Source organism: Coptis chinensis, chromosome 3 (assembly GCF_015680905.1).
Source record: "Coptis chinensis isolate HL-2020 chromosome 3, ASM1568090v1, whole genome shotgun sequence".
NCBI lineage: Eukaryota > Viridiplantae > Streptophyta > Magnoliopsida > Ranunculales > Ranunculaceae > Coptis > Coptis chinensis.
In genome coordinates, this window is record NC_141458.1 from 116,685,107 (window position 1) to 116,705,947 (window position 20,841).

The 20,841-nt window shown below is 36.7% G+C and overlaps 1 protein-coding gene and 1 long non-coding RNA gene across 13 annotated transcripts in view; one reads left to right on the top strand and one right to left on the bottom strand.

Annotated features, from left to right (window-relative positions):
• Positions 1-2,499: 2,499 nt before the first annotated feature.
• Positions 2,500-6,772, top strand: LOC147513420 (tRNA dimethylallyltransferase). Its single transcript, XM_086596466.1, has 2 exons — positions 2,500-2,969; positions 3,050-6,772. Exons 1-2 carry the CDS (start codon positions 2,515-2,517, stop codon positions 3,153-3,155), a joined length of 561 nt encoding a protein of 186 aa, XP_086452592.1. The 5' UTR covers positions 2,500-2,514; the 3' UTR covers positions 3,156-6,772.
• Positions 2,846-20,841, bottom strand: part of LOC147513421 (uncharacterized) — a 51,022-nt gene continuing 33,026 nt past the window's right edge. For 2 of the 12 annotated variants that reach the window (XR_015215448.1, XR_015215451.1), the window contains 3 exons: positions 8,323-8,437; positions 7,181-7,864; positions 5,453-6,649 (listed from right to left, as the gene is read on the bottom strand). This is a non-coding gene — a long non-coding RNA (uncharacterized LOC147513421). Of the gene's footprint in view, positions 3,834-3,952; positions 6,650-7,180; positions 7,865-8,322; positions 8,438-8,849; positions 8,915-9,259; positions 9,599-20,841 lie in introns of those variants that run through there. The other 10 variants (XR_015215454.1, XR_015215447.1, XR_015215453.1 and 7 more) reach the window with 10 other exon arrangements.

A 20,841-nucleotide genomic window follows, 5' to 3' on the forward strand; every position in this document is an offset into this window, starting at 1 on the left:
CGGGCATGGTTTGGTCGATTCACACAATCTATGGTCAAGTTTGGGTACAAACAAAGCAATGCTGATCACACTTTGTTCTTGAAGCATAAAAATGGTAAACTCACTGTGTTGATCATATACGTGGATGACATGATAGTCACAGGTAATGATGCTGATGAAATTTCCTGTCTACAATGTCATTTGACTTCTGAATTTGAGATGAAACAACTTGGCAATCTCAAGTATTTTCTCAAAATTGAGGTTGCCCGCCTTCGGATGGTATATTTCTATCTCAAAGAAAGTACATCTTAGACCTGCTTGACCGAAAACAGGGTTTCTTGGTGCAAAACCAAATTAATACACCCATTGAACGAAGACCACTCACTTTCCCCCATTGCTTGAGTGATCCAAGTACGCATAAAGGACGCTACCAAAGACTTGTTGGCGATTGATTTATTTGTCTCATACTTCGACTGATATTGCCTATCACGGTAAAGTACAAGAAGCCAATTTATGCATGATCCACGCTAGCCACATATGGATGCTATAGAGCGCATTCTGAGATACTTAAAGTCGACTCCGGGCAAAGGTCTATTATTCTCTAAACATGGACATTTGAATGTGGATGGATTTACAGATGTCGATTGGGCAGGTTCCGTTGATAATCGAAGATCTACCTTTGGCTATCTAACTTTTGTTGGGGGGACCTTGTGACTTGGAGGAGTAAGAAACAATCGGTAGTCTCGAGATCCAACGCAGAAGCTGAATACCGCGGTATGGCATTAGGAGTGTGTGAGTTACTATGGCTGAAAATATTACTAACTGAATTGGGATTTCCTCCTCTACAAGCAATGAATCTCTATTGTGATAACACGTCTGCCATAGAAATTGCTTATAACCCTGTTCAACATGACAGAACCAAGCATGTAGAGATAGACAGGCATTTTATAAAAGAGAATCTTGATGCTGGCATAATCAGATTTCCCTTTGTCCGTCACCAACAACTTGCGCATATTCCTCGACTAAAGTCGGGCAACAAATGTGCTTTTACCGATTCTCTTATCAAGATGGGCATGAATGACATCCACGCACCACCTTGAGGAGGGGTGTTAGGATATATATCAAGTCTCCTATCATATAATTACGTGATAGGAAACTTCCCATAGAATGGTATCAATCCCTTATTCTTCTCCTAGAATTATGGGATTTACTTGTAACAATTAGTCTATATAAACTCATGTAATGGTTACAGTAAATATACAAGAAATAATACTCTTACAAGGTGCTCTAGTGGGTAGGTCACAAAACCATATAATTCTTTATTCTTATTAATATACTCTGCTTACCTAGCCAAAAAAAAAAAGTGAGTACTCATGTTGCTACTAAATATGCTCACTTTTCCTCATGTAAATCAAGCTCACCCATTGCTACTCAACATACACAAAAGAAGTCAAGAATCAATCTGTTGCGATAAAAAAACATATGAAGAAGGCTTCCCTTAAGTTGTGCTTCATTGTAGTTATTTTGTTTGTTGCAGCAGGTCTCTCTCAATCTCATTTAATGATATATTTGCCATCTTAATTCCACTATTTTATTTCAATAATAATAATTGATTAATGGGTTTTCTAGACATTGGTCATATACGGATAGTTGGTTTATTAGACTTTGGTAAAAAAAACTTAACTATTAGACTTTAGTTATAGTTCTGTTTGTCAAACAACTATGCAAAGTCCAACTATGCAAAGTCGGTAAAATCTTTGGGTGATGATACCAGAAGTCTAGGGATCAAATCTCGCCAACATCACGCCAACATCAAAGAGTTACTGATCTCATTTAAAACAAGTTTGCCAATAAAAAAAAATATGCATAGGACCAACTATTACAATTGTACATTAGTTACACTTGGAATATGGTTGCTCAAAAAAGTATGATTTTTGAAGAACCATACAGAACATTTGATCAATAATAATACAAAATAAAACAAATTAGTTTATATTATTATTATTATTATTTATTTATTTTCCTATATTCCCTTAGTTAGATGCAAGTATAATTCATTATTCTAAAATCTTCAAAACTTTGATGGTCTAAAAAAACAAAAATGTTGTCCGAAATATCGAAGACAACCTCGCAATTTGCAAGGTTGCCAACTTGCCATATTTTATAACAATTATTGATTTTTTAGATCTAAAAATTCAATGGTTTTATATTTGTTCTCGTTTGTAAATTCTATCTCTTTCTAATTTCTTTTGTTCTATGTGCCATCAATTGTGGATGATGTCGGATCTACATTCCATCATCTTTTCTCCTCATTCAATTTATGATGGTTCTCTCTTAAAACCATTAATTATGGGTTGGATTTAGTGTTAAATCCTTAGATCTAGGGTTAGTTCTTTATCGAAAATTGATTAATAGTAACAAAGCATGTTTTTTTTTATTAATTCAATTTTGTTAGTTATTTTAATTTTTCTTAATCATTTTTATTTCATATATATAATATATATTTTTTAATTTACTAAAAAAACAAATTGGAAAATGTGTTTTGTAGAGGACAAGATAAACCAATTAATTGGGTGTGTCTCCCAACTGAACTCTTTTGTCAAAAAAAAAAAAAAAAAAAAAAAAAATGCCCTCCATTTCAATCCTTCTTCTTATTCCTCCCAATCTTCACCTCCTTCCCATATTCTTCAATTTACCACTTACTGCCCCTTCCCCATCTTAAAATTCCCATTATGTCCCAAACCCATTAACAGAAGAACCCTAATTTTATCAAAATCAGCTGAAACAGAACTCTCAATTACAGACCAGGAATGGCTTAAAAAACTCCCTGAAAAGAAAAAACCTTTGTATTCTCATAGTCTTCCTTGTATTGAAGCTTGGTTGAAGAAATTAGGATTCTTTCAATGTAGAGAAGATAGAGCTCGTTGGCTCATTGAGAAACCTGATTGGCATGCCCAGCTGTCTCTCGATATCACTGATTTGTATATAAGGTTTGTTGATATATTGAAAGCTCATTGTGATATATGCTCGACTGGTGATACGAATTTGTATTGTCTTATTTGAGATGCAGGTATTTGAAGAGTGGCCCTGGGACTCTTGAAAAAGATGTTGAGAGGAGATTCAGTTATGCACTGAGTAGAGAAGATATCGAGAATGCCATACTTGGAGGACCATAGTAACAAGTCGTGATCCAGATTCTAGAATGCTGAATAGCTGTTTCATGGTCATTTCTTTTGTAACATATAGGACTGGAGAGGTAGTGAGGTACTCTGAGTTTGATAGTTCACTTAAAGATGCATGCAACATCTGTTTATTTCCCAACTTCTTCTAACTTGAACCTCTGTACTGTTTAAGAGCCATAAATAGTAAAAAATTTATGGTTTTACTCTTCAGCCAGATTACTTAAAACCTTTTTTTAGCCACCACTCTAAACCTAGACCTTCGTAACAGGAATGGAAACTAAGAATTAAAAACAGATAGCCTAACTTCACTTGTGGCATTAGAACAGCTCTAGAAGGCCTTGGTGCGTTTGGTGCTTAACTGTACAGTCAGTGCATATCAAGTTGGATTGCGATTGAGAGCCAGTTCTGAGCTTTTATTTCAGCCCAAGGTGCTCCCCTATTCCCTAACAACAGTCTAGTGACCACAAGCCGACCATATTCCTTACGCATAACTTTCATTCACTTTGATATACTGTTTTCTTTTGTAGACTTAGCATTACAGAATAACAGGTCAGCATCTCACTATCCCTTATACAATTCAGCCGCAGAATGGAGGTAGGTTTCATTCTCCAAGATTTCAAAAGATTATCTTTTAGGCTGCACCGTTGCACAAGACTCGTGGGTACACCATTTCTGAATGTGGGTGCCAACGGCAAAGCAACAAATTCAAAGAAAAATGTATATGAATATTCTATTCAAGATTCCATTCAATGCAGTCTGCTTTATAAAAATTGGTAAAACTGGTTAGATACCTCAAACGCCTGTATACAACAATATCTACGGTGGGAAGTTAGGCGTGAATCAAAATCTTTGGCCCTTCCCCTGAAACTTTTCTAAATTCATCAAAAGTTGCATCTTTAGTCCCTACTGATTTTTCCTGACAAGCTACCCAAACAATGATCCCTCGCAATCCATCAACTTCATCGGTTCTTCATACTCCACCAGTTTCCCTGAAAACAATTTAACCCACCAAGTTGCCACATGCAGAGGCTGGTTAAGTTTATGTACTTGCAAAATATTTCATCCACCAAGTGGCAAATTTTAATGGACATGTAACATTAGGCAACATGCCAACATGTACAGAATTAGTAGAAGACCAATTAACAATGTAAAACAAGAATGATCTGCCGCATGATCTATAAATCGACTGTAATCTCTTAAAATGCCTCTTTTCGAAAGATTCTGAACAAGATACACAGCAGTTTCTTTGCAATATTTCTTCACACAACTCCTATCATTCAAGTATAATATATGCATTAGGACTGATGCAGCTGACTTTATGGTTTATGAGTGGCTCCAAATGTGTCTAAGTATTAAAGAAACACCCTGATATTGATAATCTTTGTTCCCCTATGTTGTTCTGTGCCATTATGGATGCTATTTGGCAGGCGAGGAATAACAAAAGGTTTAATGGGGTGGTTGCTAGTCAGCACTCTATACTGCAACAGGCTTACAGAGTTTGTCAGAACTGGATAGTGGCCTTTACTAAACCTGCTTCTGGAAGTGAGGATACTGATACTGGAGAGGGTGCTTCTCTTTCCTCAGACCAAAACTGGATTAAGCCACCACCTGGATGGTGCAAAATTAACTTTGATGCAAGTTTTCATAGTGACTGCTCATGCAAACATTGTTGCTGTTGGCAGGAATAGTGAAGGAGAATTTCTTGAAGGAAAAGTTGGTAGAGTCAGAGCCAACTCGCCTGGTGAAGCAGAAGCCCTTGCAGCAGAATTGGCAGTAGAGTTTGCACTTCAGAAGCAATGGAAAGAGGTCATTTTGGAAGGAGATGCCAGAGTGGTGATACAAGCTTGTAGAAACATTGAGGCAGCAACTTCATGGACCTGGAGACCACCGTTACTCTATATTTCCAGTCTTTTATGTCATTTCAATTCTATGTTATTCAGGTTTACTCCAAGAATTTGTAATATGTCTGCTCATACTTTGGCCAAGTGGGCTGGAAGTAAAAGACTTCTAACTGAGAAGGAGGTATGTAATAGGTTTTTAAACCAGTTATTAAGTAACGAATGAATGATTTAGGTGCCTGTGAGAATCTCACAGGCCCCAACCATAAAAAAAAAAGTATAATATAACCCACCGAACATTGAGATCATTCATAGAATTGTTTTTCAGAAGCAGGATTTCCTGCAAACAGAGTGAATAGAAACAAGGGATATATACGGCAAAGAGAAAAACAAAAGCATAAGCAATTTTAATAAGACTGAGTACCTTCATTAGCTCCCATGATGCTTTGCTACTTATGATGAATTAAGAACTACCTTATATATATGAAGGATTTGATACAGCAATTGCGGCTAAAGCACCACCAGGCTCACCGGGAAGAAAAAATCTATGGCCATTACTCCGAGACTCTACTTCGTATTTAAACTGGATTATGAAATTAATACAGACATTACTCACAGTCCCATTGCAGCACAGGACAACATCTCCATGAACAGTCATTAAGTTCATGAATAAGGTTCCCAGTTCAGTTAAACCTCTAAACAACGAACAAGAACTTCTCCTGAGTACATAGAATGTACCAAATCCTCATAGGTGTTCAGATCATGAAAGAAACAACTCTTGATCAATCCAGATGCCTCAGAAGCCGGATTCAACTTTATTAGCAGAATGATCTGACGATGATCTATAAGTTGACTGTAATATCTTTTAAACTGCCTCTTTTCAAACGATTCTGAACGAGATACGCAGCAGTTTCTTTGCAATATTTCTTCACACAACACCAATCATTCACGATAATATAACCCCTCCGTCATTGAGATCATTCATAGAATTGCTTTTCAGAAAAAGGATTTTCTGAAACCAGATTGAATAGAAACAAGGGATATATAAGGCAAAGAGAAAAACAGAAGCATAAACAATTTTAATAAGACTGAACACCTTCATTAGCTCCCATGATGATTTACTACTTATATGAAGGATTTGATACAGTGGTTGCTGCTAAAGCACCACCAGGCTCACCATGAGGACAAAATCTATGGCCCTTACTCCCAGACTATACTTCAGATTTTAAACTGGATTACGGAATAAATAGACATTACTCATAGTCCCATCAGTGAGCAGGACAATATCTCTAGGAACAGTCATTAAGTTCTTGAATAAGGTTCCCGGTTCAGTTAACCTTTAAACAACTAACAAGAACTTCTCCCAATAAATAGAATGTACCAAATCCTCACAGGCCGCTGCTCAGACCATGAAAGAAACAATTCTTGATCAATCCAGATGCCTCAGAAGGGGATTCAACTCCATTAGCAGCAAAACTTGTAAAGGAAGAGGAGGTCATGCCCTCAATCAGCAAGTTGAATACCGAAGAAGCCAATCTGTTCGACCTCCATGTTAATGGATTTTCAAATCCTTTGGGCAATTTCTAGTGGCAGACCAATTTCACTGACCTATTTGTAGGCATCACCAGTAATCTCTGTGAGAGGAGTACCCTGAAGTTATAACAGGAAACAATATATGAGATGAAAATCGTACAAAAATAATAGCTAACAAGAGATTCTGGATCAGGAATATGTGAAGGGAAGAGATTGATTTCCTTTTATTTCCAGAAACCCAGAGATGCTTGTTATAATCAGGTGACTTTATTACAGTGTCCTCATAGTCATCTACTACCCCACGCTTAAGGAGAGATGACTCTACTTGATGTCGATATCCTTTAGAGTTTAGATGCCTCTGCTGCACAATACAAACCTATGTAGTGGTACTTTTTTCACTACAATAATTTGTTAAAATCATATGTAATAATCTGTCAAAAACGTATGCCTAGGACTCGGATAAGAATGCAATGAGCTATTGAGTTTGGTCTAGGATTCATATTTCACCATTTGCATTTCACATTTACATTTCAATACGGGATGTGACACAGGATATGGCTGCATACCGTGAACGGTGAACCAACCCGCTTGAAGGTTCCAACGGCTAAAGGTAAAAGAAATGATAGAGTGCTCTAATATAAGTTATACCTTAACAGTTCCCTTCGATGAAGATATTGTGTTTGCAAATCATTCATTTCAACTTTATGAGACTCGAAATTTGGAGAACCCAATCTCGACCTTTTCATCATTCCAACTTGGTTAAGATTTCAAAATGCAATGGAAACGAGCACAACGCTAAATCACCAAGACCTGAAAGCACCCTACCATTGTTTGCAAAATTAGAGTCAGTGTAAGTAAGAACTTACAGAAGACATGAAGCTAACTCCATCAGAAATCTCATGTATTGACAGGCAATTTGGAGGCATAGGTAATTTCTGATACCTGAGTAAAATATTCTTTACTAGAAAGCTATATATTCCGAAACGTTATTCAGAATTTATAATACCTGTTATTGTTGGAAACCAAGCAACACATCAGGAAGCTTTCAGGGTTTCAGTACTGAGAAAAACAAAGAGGATATTATGATTTGGAATACATGCCAGTTGACAATCATAAGTCCAGAAGATATAATATGATAAACTCTCCCACAAATTAAGGATTAAAAGAAATTCGAAACATGATACATTTTGTGTGTGTGACCAGTCCATGATACCTCCTAGTAAGGAAGGATGCTCACAACTTACTCAACCGCAGGACTGTACACGAGATACCCTGAGAATTCCTTATGTACACTTGCCGACACCAACCCCCGGTCACTATATAATTATCAACCTAAAAAGAACATGCAAAACAGGGATTCCTATATAAGGATCAACGGAAACTCATAGACCTGTAATAATTTTACTTCGATAGAATCAAAAGAAATAAATATAAACATTCAGAAAAAGCCCTAAACAAGTAGTTCACCATACATGGAATGCAACTGACTTAGAATGCCTTGATCCTTCGAACGTAATATCTAGAATGTAACTTGACATACAAGAACAATGTCTATTCTGATTTAAGTTCTAACAAGAAAAAACAAAGAATCTAGTGAAAGGAACTTCAGTTATTACCCCTATAATGACTATACGTCGATATCATTGACCATACTTGGATAACATACTTTTAATGACCATACTTATAATAATGCACCACATACTTAGATACCATACTTATAATGACCTATGGTGAACCATTCTTCAATACCTTATATAACTTCAGATGCAGCTAAGAACTTATATTCATACCTTCAATCGAATTTGATTAATGTCTCAGCATGCAGCAGGAAATATCGAGCCCCATAACGGTAACAGAACGATAACCATTTAGAACACTGAAAAGTCCAAAACCTTTTCACGGATGCTACATCACAAAGCACCATAATTTAGGAAACTTAGGTAAATCCTATAATTCACCACTTTACTGCTTCCCCACAATGTGACATGCAAAAAAAGTAGCTCCAGAAATATCAAAAGCAAAGGAAAATTTTAAAAAGGAATATTGATAAAGCCATATAGGAATAATATGCTACTGGAATAAAAGTGATGGGAAACACCAGTTAAGAAAGTGATAATTTCAACTAATGACGAAGTTAAAATAAATCAACCAACGTGAGACAGAAATTGCATGTGTCCCATCAAGAGACAAATGTCATACTATCATAATTGCTATAGGAAATGACAGACAAAAATGATCTATCACACACCAATGAGGCTCTGATCCTACCAAAAAAATGAGGCTCTGATAATGAATTCTACAAAACATAAAGTAATACCAACTTGAGAGGGCAACTGGATTTCAAATCATTTTCACGGCCTTCTTTCGTACTCAACCTTATTTCTGAAAAATAAAAAGTTAAGAAAACGTGATTAGCATTTTTTTTTTTAACTTTAGCGAATAAAAATTAAGACATAAGTTCACTTCAAAGAACTGTTCATAAAACATAGTACAGAGTACTGCCCACAAACACAAGTCTTTAAACGTGGCTAAAAGTCCTTATCCACCCATCCCAAAAGGGCTTTTAAAAAAAATATAAGTATAAAAGCTAAGAGCAATGCATTATATAAACATAAAAAATAGATTTTTGCAAATGTAAACTTGTAAGAACTCAAAGACAGGAAGAAAAAAAAAAGCACAAAAGGTTAACCATATGAAAAAATAAAAGTAATCAATAAAAGAACAAACCAAATAATTGCGAGGCTGCAAGACACCAAGAAGAAATGCTAGCTCCCGTCGTTTGGGAATTCAAACTACGCTTGAGTAGAAAGTAACCCTACTTCTCCAGGTGCCACAAGCCATAAAAAATTATCTGAAGAAGAAATGAGGCCACAAACACAATATAACACCCCGTCTTTTTCTTTTAGTTTTCCTAATATATAACTAGTATACTGCTAAGCAGTGGGGGTGAGCGGAGTGGGAGAGGAAGATGGAGGAGTGGAGATGGAGAAGGAGGAGTGGAGATTTAGAGTGTCTGAGGGAGGAGAGGAAAAGGGAGAGTGAGAGAGACGAAGAGAAAAAACAAAAGGGAAGAGATGAGACGGACAGACAGAAACCAACCAAGTTGGTTTTTGTCCACATAACCCCCCCTTCTCCCAAAATGTTCGCTCTGCTCACGGATAATAATAATAATAATAATTTTTTGGGAAAAACACAGAGAGTTTTTATACAGAGAAAAAAAAAATAGAGTTTTACCGACAGCAAAAAAGGAAGATTTTTTTGTTAGCTAGCTGATAGTCGGAGCGCGCTACGGGTGAGTAGATATATTTTACGGTTTTTAGATTTCTCGTTTATTGTAGATTTTATGATACGAGGAAAAAGAAAATATATGATTTTTAATGTTCATACTGTTTACATGTCGCTGCTATTCAAGATCAGATACTATTTAGTGTTAATCAAGCAGATACAACTTGACTATCGCCAAGAACCGCTATCTCCTAAAACTTGTCTATATGCAATGATGCAACGAGGGTAATAAATCGATCATTGCTGCTGTAAACCAAATTGGTCGATTTATGTATTGGCTACGCGTTTTCGCCAAAAGAACCAAATCGTCCTATTTTGTTTTGGTTGAATGAATTGTTTTGTTGGAATTTTGTTGTGATGTTATACTGTTAGTTTGATTTTGATTGTTGAGGATTGATTGGGCGCTGGAGAGAGAGCTGATGGCGGCGCGGGCCCAAACTAACATTTGTACTGTATATTGTTGAAACTGTTATACTGTTGTTGTGTGTGGGTTGTTTTTTTTTATTTGGTTGATGTCGGGGGTTTAGAGATGGATGTCGGGTTTAGAATCGGTGGTTGAGTGTTGTTGGGTTGAAATTGGGTGTGCTGTTGAAGCTCCGGAGGAGCGTTAATGGTGGTGAGAAATTCCAGATCTAGTTTTGGTTGAAGGATTTCGAATTTAAGAATTTAGGTCTTGCTTTTGTTAATGTTATAGGGGTTTTGAAGGGGAGTATTTTCGGTTAGGTGGGGAGTAATCGGGCGAGCCGGGTCGACGCTGGAGAGAGTCGATGGCGCCAAGAGGGAGACGACCTTGGTTAGGTTTGAGATTGGGCCATATTGTTGTTTGGGTCAAACCACGAGTCTTGTTAGATGGCCGGTGGTGGCTGGAGGTGGAGGAGAGGTGCTGTGAGGAAGAAGAAGATGAACAGTGAGGGTTTTTGTGTTGTTGGACTTGGGCCGAACTTAGTGGGTAGGCTTGAGTGTTTTAACTTTTGGAATTTCATTTTAGACTTAAGTTTTAGACTTTGGGCCTTAGTCTTTGGGCTTTTGGGTTAGGGAGTTTAGGTTTGGTTGATCACGCTGTTGACCGGCCGGTTGATTGTCATTGACCCTTGGCATGTCGACTTTGATCATTGACTAGGTTGACCTTGACCAAAACTGACCCAGTTTGACTTTTAACTCGGATTATGATTTGGTCTATTAGATAGGTCTAGTATTATTAGCATGCTTGGTTTTAGACTAAAACCTTTTATATATAATGCAGTGAGTGTATTAACTACTATGTGATATTTCAGTCTTTTATGATATACAACGTTATGACACTTAGACATCGATATATTAATAACGCGTAAACAATAATACAAGAAACAAGATACTCCTCCGTTCTCTGGAATAATATATGCAATAAAGTTCAATAATGTGTAAACAAATTTACCACCCCTTTTTGAATCTCTCCATACCTCAAGTTTTGGAAATGAGATTTTATGATTGATGATGTCATATGCTATGTGGGTATTTATTGAATGTGCCATAAATGGCCCGTTAGTGTTATAAAGTCGTATTCATTGACTGTGCCATGAATGACCCGGATATTCATTGAATGTGCATAAATGACCAGATTGTTTGGACTACCCTAGAGAGTAGGGGTGTCTCTTTTTGCCGAATTTCCGATTTTTTTAACCGACCCAAATTGGTCCGGCTTTGGGTGTAGTTTTCATGGGCCGATTTTCCGATTTTCCGATTCAAAAATTCGAAAAAATTGGATCGGATTTGATATAATTCTAAAATCCGATCCGATCCGAAAAATTCAAATTTTCGATATTATTGCTAATTTATTCAAAATATATACTTCTCTCACTATCCACTTGATTAGATCTCGACCGCTCATTCATTTTCTAGTTTTTTACTTCCAAAAACATAACCTAGCCGCTTACTTCCCCTTGAATTGGACCACTCTACCGCCATTACACCGTCCGCCATAACAACAATGATATGAAAAAATGTCATTGAAGTCATACAATGACTTCCGCACCAATCCAAAAGCCAAATTCCAATAGATAGAATATTATGTAAAGCCGAGTCCAAGACCGTAATCCATTATTCATGCAGACACTTCACGCTTCAATTTCCACACACGAAAAAAAGATTGAAACATTACAAATACCCGCACCTCAAATGAATGCAATGCTTGCTATCGTGGTCGCAGTTTCTTTTTCTCGCTTTTTCTGGATCATTTGTTTGAATGAAAATGGGTTTTCTCAAGAAACAAGTGCGTATTGTTGTTGGTACATTGGTGTTGTGGACATGGTTTTCTCCCTACAATGAACATTGGCGATGATATTCCAAAAATAATTGAAAGTAAAGAGATCTTTGAAAATTTACCAAGCATTCGGAATTTCCGAAGTTATTCCGAAATTTCGAAAAGTTCAAATTGGAAATATATTTTGAATCCAAAAAAATTGGATCGGATTTGGCTAGCATATTAGGTTCCGAAAAAAATTTGGAAAAATTCCGAAAGAGGTTAATCCGATCCGATCCGATCCGAAGTCACCCCTACTAGAGAGGAACTAAGGTATTCATCTTGTGGGTTAGTTGTATTCCTTGAGTGCACGGGAATGTAGGGTTGGGTATTCCTTGAATGTGGCGGGAATGACCTAAGGTACATAGGTACTAAATGATGGGTGTATAAGAAAAGTAATCGATTAATTAATAAGAGAAATTAATTTGATTGTGCGAGTGTGCTTGAGTTTACATTTGAATACCTATAAGATATCTACATATGTTATATAAAATTTCTAACTTCCGTTTGCAGGAGGGTAGGACGACTTAATAATCTTTTGTGCAGATTGCCCCACCCTTTATACCGGCTGGATATCGGTGAGATTTAATTCAATTATTAAGTAATTAAGATGAGTTATTATAATGAGTTAATAGAATAGAAGTCTTGCTTGGGAAGAAACTATGCCGGTTGAAATGACGAAACTACTTGTCTTCCAAGCTGAGAATGATTAAGATATAGGTACATATAAAGTGTTTGTTTGGATAATTAAAGTATGGAATTGTTTTTATGTTGTTAGTCTACTCATACCAGCAAATTCAATTTGTTGATCCATGTTTGCTTTGTTTTGCAACGTGGGTATGTTCTTGGGAACATAGGTGGAAGGCAGTGGAACCACGGCGTGTGATTTGGATTCTTGCCTGGAGCAATCCGTTACTTCTTTTATTAGGTCTGTTATTATTGGAAGGATGTAATAACGTAGGTCACATATTCAAATGACATGAGAATATGATGTGGAAAATTTTTATTCTTAAAGTTTGTTTGATGTTTTTATTGGGATGGAAGATGATCTTTTAATAAAGTGATGGTTGAGGAATTCTGGAGATATTTTGTTGTTAAGTTGATTCTTTTATGATGTGGGTTTTCGGTTTTGGCATGAGTTGTATCCACCCCGTTATAGCTTGGGTTTTTAGACAATTGAACATAATGATATTTGAGATATTTATATTTCAAATATTCACTTTGTAATTGTTTAGAAATTCGGGCTGTGACACACAAAGACCGAAAAAGTGGCCTCAACATTAGAACACTGAAGCTTGAATGAATCATTGGTACAATTCACTAATTTCCTATTTCTCATTAGGGTCTTTACCCTTCCTTTCATTAACTATCCTATTTGGTATGTGATCTTTGATAAGCACCCAAAACTGTAATATTAAATCTCATTGAGACATATAAATTTGGTTAATTATGTGTTTAATAATCATGAAATAAGTATATTTTCGATTTTTGCGGTGTATTCGCAAAGAAACATGAAAAGATTTGTTAAACCCGCTAAAAAAGCACGGGAACGACGATATATGAATTCTTCCAATCCGCATTTAAGCATCAAACTTCCAAGCTCCTACCTCTTGAACCGATTCAATACGACAAGTGAGCTGCTTCGCATAATCGTATGCGATGAACTCGCGGCATAGGCAGGAAGTTGTAAAATTGCCCAAAAGACCGGACCGCCATTGGACAAGATGTGGACCCACTATGCGGGCCCGTAAAATTTGATGAGTCATCAATCATGGAGCATGTCAAGACAAAAATGCCAAATTATTGGTGCAAAGTTGACACCTTGCATGTAATTAATTAGATTAGGTGTTAATAGTGAAAAAAGGCAAGGTGTCACTTTGTTTTAATGTGGTGGATAAAAAGGAAGTAAATGTGGTTTGATGTTTCACGTGTGAGAAAATGAGATTTCTCTCAAATGGAGAAGAAAACAAAACAAGGGGGGGACACTCCATTTACTCCCTTGACTTATTTTCCTTTACCATGTATTATTTTAGTTCCTTAGTCTTAGATAGTTTTTAGTTTTTAGTTTTTAGTTTTGAAAAAAAGCTTGTAATAGTTTTAATGGAGGAAACTTTGTTTTCTTCTAGTGGAAATAAAATCTAAATGCAAGTGAGTTTTATAGATAGTTTTTTCTTTTTGTTTTTTCTCTCTCTCTCTCTCTTTTTACATTCCACACTTGTTTTAGTTTTCTCCCAAGGATCATGAGCTAACTTTCCCTTTGTGGGGAGTTAATAATTAATACTCATGTGAGGGAAAAGTCTTGTTATTTGGTTTAGTAAGTGTTTAGGAAGAACAACTAGGCCTACATCCTATCCCAAAATGATAGTTGGTGTAGAGTCTAGTTAGGGATCAAGTGATGAGCTTAGAGATAAGTCATTGCTTGGTTCCACATGCTAGCATGTATGAGCTTAGAGATGAGTCATATTTGTTAGAGTTCAAGTTTTCTTTTAGTAGGACTTGTCTATGAGTTCTAAGAAGATTTTAATGCACTTACTAAAATCAAATAACAAAAGTAATCTTCACATGAGGAGAATTAACTCTCCACTTTTGTTTTAGTAAAATTTTATCGTGTCTTAGTTGCATATTTACGTAACTTAATGTTTTCAACTTTTGTGTAGTAAAGAAACCAAGTATTTAGTATTTACAAAATCATAGCTAAACTTACTCACTAGTTCCCTAAAAAAGTAAAAACCAAGTTGTAAGTGGTCCTAGACTTTAGGTTGGTTCAAATCCTTACTTCAACTATACGAACACGAAGATTGTGAGTAAGGAATATCTTTGAATTTGCACTTTCGCCAAAGAAGAGATTCAAATCTCTAACGTAGCAAAAGGTGACTATCAAAATGGCACCGCTGCCATTCTAAAGACCAAGGACTTGTGCTACAAATTGGAAGTTGCATCAAGGGGAACCCCCACTCTCTTCCTTTCTTCCTTTTTCGTTTCTTTCTTACGTTTTTGGTTTATTTTCGTATTTTTGCCTCGCAAAAGACCTGATCACTAACGGATTTTTTGTAATACTTCCATGAGCAAAAAGTTAGGACCGGGAAAGTAAATTACACAAGTATCTAAGGTTGCTGTCAAAATTTGAGCTCTCTGTGGGAAAATCATTCGCGCGCACGGTAATATAACCCGCGTCCGCTGGTGTCTGTTCTTTGTTGAAAATTCGAATATCTTCTGGGATTAATCACGTCGACGGATTGAAACGTCTGTTTCATTTCTTTGGCGGACTAGCGGGAAGCTACAGGTTCCAAATTTTTTGTGTTTTTTTTATGAATGTCATGTACATAGTTATTATGTACTAGTTTATGGATTATTATTTATGTCTTAGGCTAGAAATATGCATAAATCATGTTAATACGCCTATAAATATTTATATGTGATTAAGTGGGTACGAATTGCATATTAATGTATATATACATACCAATGGTACTGTTTTGCATGGTTATCTATATTTATATGTATAAGTGTCTATTATTGCATGTTTAGTATTTCTCTACGTATAAATACACGGTATCGTTTAATAAGTCGATTTTGTCAAGAAAGAGGAGAACATTCCAACGAGGGTTAAAATTTGAGTTGGGTAAGTTGTTTCTAAACCCTACGGGGTGAAGCTGCTCTCTATATGACACTCGCAATCTCAATGAGTATTGCCGAAATCGAATTATTATGTAATACAAGAGTCGTATTTTAGTTTATGTATAATATGTTGCATGTTTAGTTTTGTCGTATTTCTCTGTGTACGTATACTATATTCGCATGCTAATGTATTTAGATACGTATGAGTGATTCAAATTTGTCTGTTACTGTTGATATACGTCTACGTAATATCGATTTACAAATTAGCGTACATATACGTACTACTGATGTATATTTGCCTGTACGTATGAAAGTATTTATCGATGACACAACCTTGCCTATTCGTATAGCTATATGAGTAGAGTATCTTCACATGCTACTTCATCTAGTATTGTATGAGTAGATTGTATTTGCATGTTTGTATTTTCACCCTTGCATAAATCTTAAAAAAAAAAAAAACAACAACAACAACAACAACAACAAAAAAAAAAAAAAAAAGACCTTGCATAAATTTTAATCATATTCCAACGGTGTCTAGGAAACTTGAAAGATTGAGGTTACTTAATTAGAACCGTGCTTGCACGGAAAACCTCCCTCATATCTCTGTTGTGTCTTAGCTGTTGGTTTATGCACACGTATTCCTAGCTTCACTGCTACGTTAGCAGCAGCTTAGGCCTACGTTGTTCAACTCTAATGCTTAAAGATAATAATAAAATTCAAGTAATAATAAGTTCCTTATGGCAATTAGATCTAATTTTATGTTTGCATAAGATTAAGGTCTGGTTCCACTAAAGAATTTGAACATACCTATCGTCGAAGAAAATATGATAAGCAATTGCATAAGTTCTCACCTAAAAATTGTTCTACTTCTGTTAATTACCTTCATCAAGATCCTTCGTCACCATTAACTTTTGTCGTTATGGCCGACGATCCTCCACCAGCTGAGAAGCCCCTGTCGGACTTCTATACTGCATTACAGGAAGGACCTTCTTCCTGCATCAAACTTGAGGACATTGTTGGTGATTTTCGAATTCTGCCAAACGTTTTTAGTTTGTTACCTATGTATCATGGTTTGGATCACGAAAAACCGTACAATCATCTTCGTAGGCTTCAACAAGTGGCCACAACATTTCACCATCTAGCCGTCTCTAAGGAACAACTCTTGCTTCGGCTGTTTCCATTCACTTTAGCGGAGAAAGCGTCAATTTGGTTAGTAGGACAACAGCCACAATCCATAGACACATGGAATAAACTTGTTCAAGCTCAGAAGAAATGGAATAAACATGGAATGTTTCAATTTTACACTCAGAAGAAAACAACTGAAATGCTTCAGAAAATTCAATTCTTTCGTCAAAATCCTCATGAATCCTTTACGGAAGCATGGAGTCGTTTTACTGATCTTCATTTAAAATGTCCTCATCACCAACTAGACAAAGCTGTCCTTGTTCGTTCATTCTTTAATGGTCTTTCTGATCATAAAAAAGAAACTCTTGATATAATGAATGGCGGTTGCTTCATGGACAAAGGAGCTACTGAAGCATATACTTTTCTTGAAAAACAAGCGAAAAAAGGTACACACTGGGGTAACACTGAGTCATCTCGGTCCTCAAAGGATACTGTTACAAAAGTTACTTCTATTTTTAAGGTAAAACCCGATCCCGAATTAAAAAATTTGATAGAATCCCTAACTAAAAAAGTAGTTGCCCTTGCAGTTCAAGTAAACGATCAATTACCAAAACAGGTCATGAACGTTGACAACTCCCTATGTGTTCTTTGTCTTAGTCCTGACCATCCTGATGCGGATTGTCCCTTGTTATATGTTTCCCCTACTCAACAATCGGAGGAGGCATGTGCATTCAACATTCTTAATGCACCTTGGAGGCAACATCCGAATTTCGCTTGGCGCCAAAATAACCAACAGATGGGGGCTCCTCCATGTTTCGCTAATCCACCTGTTCGACCAACCAACAACTTTATTCCATACCGCCAAGGAAATAATCAACAATACCAACAAGGTCAATTTCAAAATAATTCCAATTCTAACTATCAAACCAACTGCAGCCTTGTTCCCGCCAATCCAGATCCCAACTATAATCAACAACTTCTCAGCAATAATCATGAACTACTACCTATTACACAACCTGCGCCACTCGTTACAGATAGGACAAATGAGACTTTCTTAGCTTACATGAACCAACAATCCCAAATTTTAACGTCTATCCAACAATCATTTTAAAAATTGGCGCAATAAAAGAGTCAGAAAGGCGTGTTTCCTGGACAAACAATTCCAAACCCTAAACCAGCAAACACAGCCTTTGAACTTACCAATGCACCTGATACAAGCACCCCCAACCAAGGTGAGGTGCATGCAATCACTACTCTACGATCTGAAAAAACTGTAGACAATCAAATACGTATGCCAGATGATCAACCAAAGGAATCCGAAGGATCCAATGAATCTATTTCCAATAATGAACCTACGGAGGATTCACCAGATCCAACAAAGTCAACATCTGAGAATTTAGGAAACAAGCAAGTGGACCCTATTGCCAAATTCCGCCCTAAGGCACCTTTTCCTGCACGCTTGACAAAGAATAAACCTGATGAGAATTTTGCTGAAATTCGAGAAATTTTTCAAAATTTGACAATCAACTTACCTTTTCTCGATGCCTTAAAACTATTGCCAAAACATGCAAATTTTTTGAAAGATATGTGCACCACAAAAAGGAAAAATAATGTTCCTCAACAAGCATTCCTCACCGAACAGTTTTCATCCATCACCGAACACAATGGTATAGTCAAATACAAGGACCCTGGTAGACCAACGGTTCCATGCACCTTAGGTGACAAATATACGGTTACTGCGCTACTTGACCTAGGAGCTAGTGTGAACTTACTTCCATATTACTTATTTAAACAACTAGGTCTTCATGAGCTTAAACCTACCACCATGACTCTACAGTTAGTTGATCGTTCCATTAAGTATCCAAAAGGAATTGTGGAAAACGTACTTGTAAAAGTCCAAGACTTTTACTATCCTGTAGACTTTGTTATTTTGGATACTAAAGTTGCATGTGATTCCATTCCTATCAGCTTAGGACGTTCGTTCCTAGCAACTGCTAATGCTCTTATTAACTGTAGGGATGGTTCAATGACCATGTCCTTCGGAAATCTATCGGTCGAGGTGAATGTGTTCAAGTTGATAAAACAAATTCCAGAGCCTGACATTGATGGTGAGGTGAACACGGTTGACAACATTACGTAATAGTATTTAACAAACTCTTTTCCAGAAGATGAAGTATACCAATTTCTTTCGTTTAGCGAATCTGAGTTTGAGGACGATGATTATACACAAGAAGTAAATGAGTTATTAGAGTCAATACCATTATTTGACCCTACGACTGTGATGTCCAGTAACTTAGATGAACATAAATCTGTTTACTCCATGGACGATGACTTTCCTCATGAATCTTTAATACCCACTCCGCCCACCCCTGACTTAAAACCTCTTCCTTCGGAATTAAAATACGTACAGCTTGATCCAAATGGTCGTCACCCAGTTATCATTTCTTCACAATTGACTGACGATCAGGAAGCTCTTTTAATTAATGTCATTCAACAACATCGTTCTGCTATTGGATGGTCCCTCGATGACATTAAAAGCATTGAACCTACTGTGTGCACCCATCGCATACACCTTGAAGAAAATGCTAAGACGTTGCGAGAACCGCAGAGTCGACTAAACCCTACCATGAAAGATGTGGTACGAGAGGAAGTTTTAAAATTACTAGATGCGGGTATTATTTACCCTATCTTTGATAGTGTTTGGGTGAGTCTAGTACACGTTGTTCCCAAGAAATCTGGCATTACAGTTGTGTGAAATGATAAAGATGAATGCATTTCCGCTCGTATTCCAGTGAAATGGCGAATATGCATTGACTATCGCAAACTTAATGCCGTCACTCATAAGGATCACTTTCCACTTCCATTCATCGATCAGATGCTTGAACGCTTAGCCGGTCATGCATATTACTGCTTTCTTGATGGTTATTCAGGTTATTTTCAGATAGTCATAGACCCTGCTGATCAAGAAAAGACCACGTTCACCTGTCCATTTGGTACATTTGCATATAAACGAATGTCTTTCGGCCTTTGCAATGCATTTGGTACTTTCCAACGCTGCATGCTTCACATTTTCAATGATATGGTTGAACGTTTTATGGAAGTATTCATGGACGACTTCTCAATATATGGAGATTCTTTCGATAGCTGTCTATCAAATCTTGAAAAGGTCTTTACACATTGTGAAGAGAAAAACCTTGTTCTTAATTGGGAAAAATGTCATTTCATGGTTACAAAAGGAATAGTTTTAGGACATATCGTTTCAAAGGACGGAATCGAAGTCGACAAAGCTAAGATAGAAAAAATTGCTTCATTTCCTATACCAAAAATAGTTCGCGACATTCGTGCATTCTTAGGACACGCGGGTTTCTATAGGAGATTATTTAAGATTTCTCAAAGGTTGCTCGACCTTTAACCAATCTTCTGCTTAAAGATGCCGTTTTTTACTTTACTTTCAATTGCAAACAAGTTTTTGAGACTTTAAAAACCGCATTAACTACCGCTCCCATAATTCAACCACCTGATTGGTCTAAACCTTTTGAATTAATGTGTGACGCGAGTGACTATGCTATTGGAGCTGTACTAGGGCAATGCCGAGAAGATAAGCCAGTTGTCATTTACTATGCGAGTAAAACCCTTAATGAAGCTCAACGTAACTATACCACCATTGAGAAAGAGTTTCTCGCCGTTGTATATGCTTTGGATAAGTTTCGTCCTTACCTAGTGGGTTCTTCAACTATTGTCTACACTGACCATGCGGCACTTCGTTATCTATTAGCGAAAAAAGATGCAAAACAAAGGTTGATCCGATAGATTCTCCTTTTGCAAAGAGTTTACTCTAGAAATTAGAGATAAAAAGGTTGCGAAAATATGGTTGCGCACCATTTATCAAGACTTGTCGCTGATGTTGATAATCGATACCGAACCTATCTGATTCCTTTCCATATGAACACTCGTCATTCTATTTTTTTAGTCCTCTTGGTACCGACATAGTAAATTACTTAGTTAC